Source organism: Chiloscyllium punctatum, chromosome 8, assembly GCF_047496795.1.
Source record: "Chiloscyllium punctatum isolate Juve2018m chromosome 8, sChiPun1.3, whole genome shotgun sequence".
NCBI lineage: Eukaryota > Metazoa > Chordata > Chondrichthyes > Orectolobiformes > Hemiscylliidae > Chiloscyllium > Chiloscyllium punctatum.
The window spans coordinates 66,681,565-66,692,065 of record NC_092746.1 but is presented as its reverse complement, the minus strand read 5'-3'; the positions used below and the strand labels follow the sequence as shown (position 1 = coordinate 66,692,065).

General features: G+C 37.3%; 1 protein-coding gene across 2 annotated transcripts in view; it reads right to left on the bottom strand.

The window, feature by feature from the left end:
* Positions 1-292: 292 nt before the first annotated feature.
* The window catches only part of LOC140480609 (polypeptide N-acetylgalactosaminyltransferase 15-like), a 75,674-nt gene continuing 65,465 nt past the window's right edge, over positions 293-10,501 (bottom strand). Inside the window, exons 6-10 of one of the 2 annotated variants that reach the window (XM_072575704.1) lie at positions 9,310-9,504; positions 6,811-6,960; positions 5,129-5,230; positions 4,444-4,584; positions 293-2,028 (exon numbers count right to left, since the gene is read on the bottom strand). In XM_072575704.1, the coding sequence (XP_072431805.1) occupies positions 1,879-2,028; positions 4,444-4,584; positions 5,129-5,230; positions 6,811-6,960; positions 9,310-9,504 (738 nt within the window). In that variant the 3' untranslated portion in view covers positions 293-1,878. Of the gene's footprint in view, positions 2,029-4,443; positions 4,585-5,128; positions 5,231-6,810; positions 6,961-9,309; positions 9,505-10,501 lie in introns of those variants that run through there. The other variant, XM_072575705.1, reaches the window with a different exon arrangement.

Genomic DNA, 10,501 nt, shown 5'->3' with positions numbered 1-10,501 from the left:
AAGATTTAAAACAGCTTTATCAATTGGTGATCACTTACAAACATATTTTTTAAATCTGACTAATTATTTCAGGTTAATTCCAGCTTCTGCAGTTTAAGCGGCACATTGCCTGATATAATTGTTCAAGAGCAGGCCATAAATGCTCATACTCAAACTGATAATAAATTTAAATTACAGAAGTAAAGAATGGCTATAAATGTTTTTACATGATCATTATAATACTCAAATACCTTAATTAACAGTAAATTTAGAAAAAAAAATACAGATACTTAAAGTTGAAATGTTTGCAGATCTCAATGACTTGTTTCCTTTTCTGTTTGTGTATCTAATTGTTCATGAATCTAAAGGATATCTGATATATATCCGCTGTACTATATTGATTCATGAAGCATAGGAAATACTAAATTAAATACCAAAGGGATTTGATTGTGGAAAGAAAAAGATCCTACCGAAGCAGAATATAGGCTACTTCTTTCCCTTCAGTCTTTACTCTGACAGTGTAGACATGTATAGAAAGTTGCAGCAAAAATGTTAACAATACTAACGAACTTAACACGATTCAATAACTAGAGTACTTTCAGATGTTTCTGACAAAATATCACATTGAGCATATTATATAGAATCAGTGAACTCTTACACAAGATTTAAGATTAGAAATTAAAAATTTCGATGAAAGATGTTAAAAGACATAAATTAGAATTGGTGTTAATTAAACATAATGATAAATGGGGAGGGTGCAATTGACGTTATTTCTATTTTGTGTCTCTGGGGAAATAATCCTCATCAAACACAATGTGATCACAGAGGCTGGAAACATGGGACTCCATGTGTAGTTTGTTAAGTACTAGTTACTCCTAGTAGGATTCCTTCCTAATGTAATTGATTGAAAGTAAATGGAACAAAATAGATATCAAATATTTGTGGGTAGTGAAGGATAATTATTTCACTCTGCAAGACTGAACTATAACACTGGTGTGCTGCACTTTGCATTGGATAATGGCTAAACTACCCCTTCACACTGACATATGCTTACTGTACATCTCAATTAGACTTTATCGTTTTATTAATTCATCTTGTATAACACTGTCTACTGCCAAAACTATTATCAGAATTTTGAAGATATTAGTATATCAGACAGGTGAACTGAACATAACTTTAAGACACTAAACAATGCCTACTTCAGTCAGGCTTTGCCCTTACTTGTTTCAGCACAGGAATTGACCCCTAGCATCTAGTTTACACACATAAGCCAATGCTCTACAACTACTCTTCCAATGTATCTATTGCAACTGCTCAGCAAAATATCAAATACCATTTTGTATCCAGTTCCTGAAATATCTTATGCAAACAATATCAGGTCTCTACATGTAAAATATAACTGATTTACATAGATTGTTGCATTCACTGATTGGATGTTATTTTAATCACTGACTTATGAGCAAAAATAAATCATGACAATATTTAATAATGGGAAAAATGGGTCAACTTGACAAGCATATGGTATAGATTTATTTTTTGATCAAGCATTAACATATACAATGCATTGTCTGACAAAATTGCAAATTGATGCAAAACCTTATATTGCCTTTGATGGGCATTGATTAATTTGTCCCACAGATACCCTGGTTACAAATGGAGTTTAGAATGATCAAATGTGCCACATAACACAGCCCATCTTGTTTATCTTTCCCTGATGTTGTAAGGTAGCCTTGGAAACATATGCAGTTTGTTTCCATTCTATTGTGAGGACTTCCTTCAGCAGAACAGATGTACAAGGCACGCTTGAGTTCTGTACCTGGTGGAAAGGCCCAACTGCACCTGACCAGACAGAGGCACATGAGCTGCAGTCATCAAATAGACGGTGCCGGAGATAACAGCTCATCCCTTGTTTGCAATTATCACTTTCTCCAATCGCCACAACTGTTGGGTGGTGTATTTGTTGCATGGTCTCAGAAACAAGTCTTTGCTTGGTCCATTCTTTATTGCCTCAATGCACTTGCCAGTAAAGACATGGATAATTTCTCCACTCTACAAAGAAAAAAAAAGTATTAACTTAGATCTTTTAAGAAACTCATGTTCTTGCTACGTAACTGTTAGCAATCTTATGAATCAGCTCAATATGTCTTAAGATTTATACTTCTCTTCTTATATTTCTCTATAGGAACTATAAACAGTAGCCATTGAGTCAGTGTAATTTAATTACATTGGCTGAAAGAGAAAAAAATCAGCTAATGTATGGGATTGAATCAGCCCAATGTAGGTCTAGTCAGAGAACTGGCAGGAGACCCCATCAGCTGCATGGGGGATCCCCATTAGTTCCAGACACTTGGGGATCACCATCAGGTCTATTCCTAGTGGCAGACGTCCTGTCCATCATGAGGTACCAGCCAATGAAGGACCATCGTTGTCACCAAAAGGGGAAGCAACTATTGGAAATCCATCTACTAGAGGCTCAGGATCAGAGATCAACCCCAGGCCAAAGGTGAGCATGAGCAAATTGGGGGTACTGGGGTCATAGAAGGGGTACAGGGCAAGAACAAGAATTTGCTTTCAGAGAAGACCGCCCAACCATAACATCCTCCTCCTTCTTGATGCCGAATTATCAGGGACTAATTTTAGGTAAAAACAATGACTGCAGATGCTGGAAACCAGATTCTGGATTAGTACTGCTGGAAAAGCACAGCAGTTCAGGCAGCATCTGAAGAGCAGTAAAATCGACGTTTCGGGCAAAAGTCCTTCATCAGGAATACTCCAAACTGATTTTAACCTAGCCATAGTGAAGGAGTGGTGACATAGTCCCAAAACACTATGACATGTGGCTTGGAGAGGAACTGGTGGTATTTCTAAGCATGTGATACCATTGTCTGTCTTGGTCGTAGAGGTTACAGGTTTCAAAAATGTTGTTAAATGAGTTTTTGTGAGTTACTGCTGCTCAGGTACCTTCTGCATAATGAAAAGGCGGCCAGCAGTAAGGGCTGTCCCCTCAATTAGACACCCATCCTTTAACCTGATAGCCTTGCGACCTCACTGGGACCTACCTTACTGTAAAAAAAATTACATTCACTCATGTATTTATTGAATTTATTTCCTATATTTACCCAGCAATTTATATATTCAGTTTTGTATTCACGTCTCTACATCAGCATTTGATTTGCAATGACGTCTAGTTTAGCGTATTTTAAAAACTAAAGAATTGAACCATCAGCCATCAAGCAAAACACAAGCATCCACATGATACAATATAGATTCCCCTGATAATGTAAAGCTGTTTTTAGCTATAAGTGCATTATTTATTCATTTTAATGAAACAACATAAATAACAGTGAATTAAGAGCTTAGTGGTAAAAATGTGAATTAGCACATCTGTTAATGATGCAGAGAGGAAGAAATGATAAGCATTTCAACCAAAGGGTAAAAGCTATTATATAAATTATCACACTTCTTACATTGAATTTTAAATACTTATAATGAAAGTAGTTACACAGCTATGAGGAAAAGCAAAGGACTAAGTTGATACTCTACCAAAGAACTGACACACAAACTAGGAACAGGAGGAAGCTATTCAGTCCCTTGAGTCTGCTGTGTGATTCAATGTGATTTTGGCTGATCCTGTATCTCAAGGCCATATTCCTAGATTTTCCCCATATCTGTGATGCCTTTAAAAATCTGAAAATATATATTATAATTTTCTTGAATATGTTCAGTGACTGGTCTCCACAGCCATCTGTGGTAGAAATCTCCACAGGTTCACGATTGTTTGGTGAAGAAATTTCTCGTAATCTCAACCCCATATCCTGAGTAGGTGCCCCCCTACTTCTAGACACAGATTAGATGACTTAATGGCTTCTTCTTTTGCTCCATCATTCAGTGAATCTCTGATTTCAATGAAGTAAATTGGAATTCAAAGGAATAGATGATAGAAGCGTTGAAAATGGGAGTAGCATTAGGCTATTCAGCTCTTTGAGACTGTTCCTCTATTCAATATGATCAGTGTTGATCACACAACTCAGTAACCTATTGCCACTTTCTCACCATAACCTTGATCCCTCTAGCCCTCAGAACTACATATAACTCCTTCTTGAAAATATTCAATGTTTTGGTCTCAAATAATTTGTGTGGCAGAGAATTCCACAGGCTTACCACTCTCTGGGTGAAAAGGTGTCTCCTCATCTCAGTCTTAAATCGCCTACCCCATGTCCTTAAACTGTGACCCCTGGTCTGGATTTGCCAATCATCAGGATATTCCTTCCTGTATTTGACCTTGTTTAATCCTGTTAGAATTTTATAGATTTCCATGCAATTACCCATCATTCTTCTAACTTCCAGTGAATATAGTCCTCATCTGATCTTTCTTCACATGTCAGCCCTGCCACCCCAGGAATCAGCCTCTATTTTTGCATATGATCTTTCTATATGCCGATGAATTGTTTGAAACAGACAAACCTTTTGCACATCCCACTGCTGTTGTGATTCCAGTCTGTTCCCTCTGCAATTCTGCAATATGACTTGTTCATTATTGACATCAATGCAAAATTGCACCATGGCACCAAACCGGATTTCTCTTATATTATTATATTCAAAATGCTGTGTGAGAAAGAACAAGATCACGTTTGTTAACGGAGATTTCACTGCATTTAACAGAGATTCATTATAATGGTATGTAACTGACAGTGAAATAAGTCAGGGTGATACTCATGCACTAAAGCAAGGCTTTGATTAAAGTAAGTATTACATCAAAGAAACTGTATAATTAATTGATTCTTCTTAATAGACTGCAAATCTTAATTTTCCTATTTTAAACCAAACAAAATGCGTAAGTTTCAACTGTCTGACAGAGAATTAAACAATAAATAGTTGACAGATTTACCCAAGTGAAAGTTAACACTTAGATTATTTGCCTCAATTAATGAATCGCCTTACACTAAAGAGATCAACAACTGTTTAACTTCATTAAGCAAGCCAAATTTCACCTTGCTTTTCGTACCCAATACTTAATGGATAGCCGATCCAATTTGACCCAATATTTAAAACACAGCAGCAAGATCTTATTAATTGCTTGTACAAAGTAATAGCATGTTTTATATGTAGCAGTGATATATACATGAAGCATTATGTATGTAGACATTACCTGATTCCCATGGCCACTGCATTGAGTAAGTGCTACAGGATATCCACCTGTACTCCATTTGGTCTCATAACTTGCACAATAGCCTGTGCCGACATTATAGAGCTGGAAGCAAAAAGAAAGTACACAGAATGAGCATATTTCTAATTAGTTAGCAAGTTTTGAGAAGATTTGTAGATCAGGTTGAGGTTCTGGATGTAGGTTTGCTCGCAGAGCTGGAAGGTTCATTTTCAGATGTTTCATCACCATACTAGGTGATATCTTCAGTGAGCCTCCATATGAAGCACTGGTGGTATAGCCACTTTCTATTTATATGTTTCAGTTTCCTTTGGTTGGTGATGCCATTTCCTGTGGTGACATCATTTCCTTTGGTGATGTCATTTCCAGGTTTTTTTTTCTCAGGGGGTGGTAAATGGGATCCAAGTCAATGTGTTTGCTGATAAAGTCCCGGTTGGAATGCCATGCTTCTAGGAATTCTCGTGCATGTCTCTGTTTGATTTGTCCTAGGATAGATGTTCCAATCCAAGTGGTGTCCTTCCTCATCCATATGTAAGGATACTAGTGAGAGTAGATCATATTGTTTTGTGGCTAGTGATGTTCATGTATCCTGGTGGCTAGTCTTCTGCGTGTTTGTCCAATGTCATGTATGTTACAGTTCTTGCAAGGTATTTTGTAAATGACATTAGTTTTGCTTGTTGTCTGTGTAGGGTCTTTCAAGTTTATTAGCTGCTGTTTTAGTGTGTTGATGGGTTTGTGGGCTACCATGATGCCAAGAGGTCTGAGTAGTCTGGCAGTCATTTCTGAGATGTCCTTGATGCAGGGGAGAGTGGCTCAGGTTTCTGGACATATTTTGTCTGCGTTTTTGGGTTTGTTGCTCAGAAATTGGCGGACTGTGTTCATTGGGTACCCCTTCTTTTTGAATACACTGTATAGGTGATTTTCCTCTGCTCTGCGTAGTTCCTCTGTGTTGCAGTATGTGGTGGCTTGTTAAAATAATGTTCTAATGCAGCTTTGTTTGTAGATGTTGGGATGAAAGAACAGGAAATGACATCATCATAGGAAATGATGTCACCATGGGAAAGTGACAGTACGAACCCAAGGAAACTCAAACATAAAAGAGAAAGTGGGCTGCACCACCAGTGCTTCATTTGGAGGCTCACTGAAGATGTTACCTAGTATGGTGACGAAATGTCTGAAAATGAATCTTCCAGCTCAGCGAGCAAACTTACATCCATTTCTAATTAGTATTTTTCGTTCATTTTTGCTCCATGTTATACTTCATGCTACATTTAAATAGGACAACTTAGCAGCAAACTTAGTGAAATTATTAATTAAATATTCAGCAGGGTATATTTATTTTCTCATAAAATAACTGCATGTTAAATTCAGAAAGCAATCAATTTTCTTCCAAGGGTGTAACATTTAATATGCCTGTGAGGTAAAAATGAAGGTCCAATAAAGCATATTACAATAAATTGTTATTGAAAATATTTTTGTTTTTATATTTTTATTTTAGATTTCCAGTGTCTGTTGTATCTTGTTTGTATCATCTTAAAAATGGTCTGTTTTTAACAATACTAAATCTTTAACTGAGTAAAACAAAGTAGACGGTTTTACTCAACTGAAACTCATCATTTAAAAAACTAAGAATATCAAGAATTAGAACAGAAAGTTCGATAAAATACCAAAAACCTTTGCCTTGCTGCTCCAAAATATCCAGATTTGTCTTCAGACAGGTAGAGCTCTGGGTATATGTTCGTCAAAAACCAATGAAAATGCTTACAGCTTAGTCTCTTTCGCAATTGCAGTCGTTCCATACAGTCAGGAACCGCAATCTACCAAAAGAGGAAAAAAGATATATCGGAATTTGACTAAACTGCTTCACGTTGATTATTAAAACGTTCTATTATATGATGACTATTCTGTGACGCATACCTGGCTTTTATTTAGTATTTAACTCAAGAAACACATCAAGGAATATTTACTTTTCATCAAGCAAAGACTTTTACTAAGTAGTTAAAGTTGAAAGATTTCTTTCAGAAAATTCTACTGTGGTATACACTGCCGGAGCAATATGTGACAGACACCTGGCACAGAATTTTATCTTCATGACAGGGTCTTACCTACTGGTTGGAAAACCAGCAGGAGTCCCATGTCACCTCCAGGCTTGACAGAATTAAGCATTCATCAGACATTTAACTGGGCAGGATCAGGCTTTTCCCAAGACCCTGGGAGCGGAAATCTGATGCTGGAAAATGCATAATATTGACAATTCAATTAAAATCCAGTTTAAGTATTACATTTGATTAGATTCCCTACAGTGTGGAAACAGGCCCTTTGGCTCAACCAGTCCCTCCGAAGAGTAACCCACCCAGACCCATCTCCCATGGTACAAATACATCTAACACTATGGGCAATTGTACCACGGCCAATTCACCTGACCTGCACATCTTTGGACTGTGGGAGGAAACCCATGCAGACACAGGGAGAATGTGCAAACTCCACACAGACAATCACCCGAGGCTAGAATTGAACCTAGGACCCTAGTGCTGTGAGGTAGCAGTGCTAACCACTGAGCCACCATGCCACCTAATTTGAGCTAGTCTAAGTAGCTCAGTTATATTTTAGCAATTATATGCAGTTTAAAAATGGGGGATGGGCTTTAAACATTCAAAACATTTCGTTTAATAGATGTCCATGTGACTATTATTATATGAATTGTTTGATTATTTCATCACAGCTGTTTCATATGGAGATGGGCATGAAATCAAAACACACACTTTCCAGAAACAAAAGTAGGATTCTTTAAGATCGGGATAAATCTGAATAAGAGTAATCTGAATAGCTCTTACATTACTTGGGGGAGAGGGTGGGGGTTGGGGGAAATTAGTTAGCACAGTTGGTTGGATGGTTGGTTTGCGATACAGAGTGACATATGAGGCACTGTAACCCTCAGGTTAAACAATTACCAATCATCTCTCTCTCTAATGAGAGCACTGTTCTATGGTGTAGTAGGACTATGGTAACATTACTTCTTTACATTACACAGATGCTACATGTTGACAGACAATAAATTTCCTTTATAAGGCAATATTCACCATAATTCAGAGTTAACAGTAAAAAGTGTGTGTGAAATGTAAAATTGTATCATCACTTCAGCCTACCTCATTATACACATCCCACATTTATTTCAAAAAATTAATGTCTCATTGAGGGGAATTTGATACATGTACTTGAGCATTCTTATGATAACATTAGTAATTTTTGAGTATTTAAAGTATTTATAGTCCCTTATATGTGGCATAATCAATTGGAAACACAATAAACAAAGTAAAATATACTAAAAGATTTAATTATGTTATTTACAACCTGTTAGATGAAGGTACAATAGTCTCTTCGACTTAACAAAAAAGGATCTTTATCTCCATATGTTATAGGTTCAGGAGAATCGAAAAGTAAGTATCTGCCTCTGACTAAAATCAGCAAAAATGTGCATTTCTATTTTATCTTTAATAGAATTTAAAAAATCAACATATTTCATAGAAATGTAACGTAAGTTTGTGCGCAAACCAAAAGAGAAAATATTAAGTGTCATAATGACTTTGGTTAAAGAGATAGGTTTTAAGGGGGATTTTAACAGAGTGAGGTAGAAAGGTAATTTTGGAAAGAATTCACAAGCACAAGACGTATAAGTTGAAGTCACTCTATTTAAAAATGAAAAGACCAATGAAATCCTTAAAATAATGGAAAGAAAAATTTGATAAAGGCAAATAATATTAAAGACAGTAAGATCCTCATGCTTTTAAAACAATCTTTGAGTCTCCACTCAGTATTCATCAGGCTTTTCGCTGAAGATCAATGCCTGATTCATTTTAATTGTCTGACTGAAAGTTCTAATTTCACAGTTTCTGCACTGGATTTTGGCTTTTCCTTCTTTGAAATGAATTAATCATCATTGAATACTCACTTATTAGTGAATAAAATGTGACTATTTTCTTTAAAAGACATATATTTATACCGTTTTAATGTGAGGAAATTGAAGAACGATGTTAAAGCTCTGGAAAAAGCAAGGCCAGGAATCTAGGAGCTGTGTGGAGCAATTTCTAGAATCAAATGTGCACACTCTCGGGAAATATTCAATCACCTGTACTTTAAAATGAACAACACAAACATTACTCCCTGACCTTACTGAGCAGATATGAAGGCATGTCTTGCTTGTAGAAAATCTCTTTGAAGGAATCCAGCCAAACCTCTGCTACACGGACTTTGTTTTTTACCACAATCTCTTCATATGGTGGGGAATATGGGACACTTTTCCTGTACACATGACCAACTCTGGAGCAGGGCAGAACTTCTACTGAACCACCACAGAGCCAGACCTGTTAGAACAAGTAGCATCGAAAATAAACATGAAACTGCTGGATCAGAAAGAGTTAGGGGATTTTTGTTGAAACTTAATCCATTTACATTATATTCCAAAACACAGCAATTTGATCCACATAAATTCCATTAAGATTGTATCAGTTCAGTATCATTAGTATGCCCAACCAAAAGAAAGCTGCAAAACTTGTTTCAGTGTTTAGCAGAACCTTTTAGTTTGGAAACTACGTGATGGAAAATAAAAAACTATTACTAACCCTTTAGAGATTACCTAGTATAATCTGAATTTATGATGTAGTGATTACTTACAGTGTGGAAACAGGCCCTTCGGCCCAACAAGTCCACACCGCCCCGCCGAAGCGTAACACACCCATACCCCTACATGTACATGTACATCTACAAATACCCCTTACCTAACACTACGGGCAATTTAGCATGGCCAATTCACCTGACCTGCACATCTTTACGACTGTGGGAGGAAACCGGAGCACCCGGAGGAAACCCACGCAGACACGGGGAGAACGTGCAAACTCCACACAGTCAGTCGCCTGAGGCGGGAATTGAACCCGGGTCTCCGACGCTGTGAGGCAGCAGTGCTAACCACTGTGCCACCGTGCCGATACTTAGAAACTATGTTCACAGTGTAACTACTGGTCCTGAGTTCTGGCACTCATTGACCAAGGTGAGCTCTAGATCAGGCAAAAGAGAGTAAGACCTTGTGCTTTACTCATTAATACATGCCCTAATCCAATTACCTCTAACTCTTGTGTTGCTGCTGTGCTTATACTCTAATAAGTCACAATGATTTTCCTTGAATGCACCCTGAGATGTAACTTATGTTTGGAGCAGGGTGGTGAAGAAGCCTAACAGTATGTTGACCTTCACTGTGAGAGGATTTGAGTACAGGAGCAGGCATGTCTTGCTGCAACTGTGCAGGCCTTGGTGAGATCACACCTGGAGTATTCTGTCTAGCTATCTGAGGAAGGAATGTTCTAT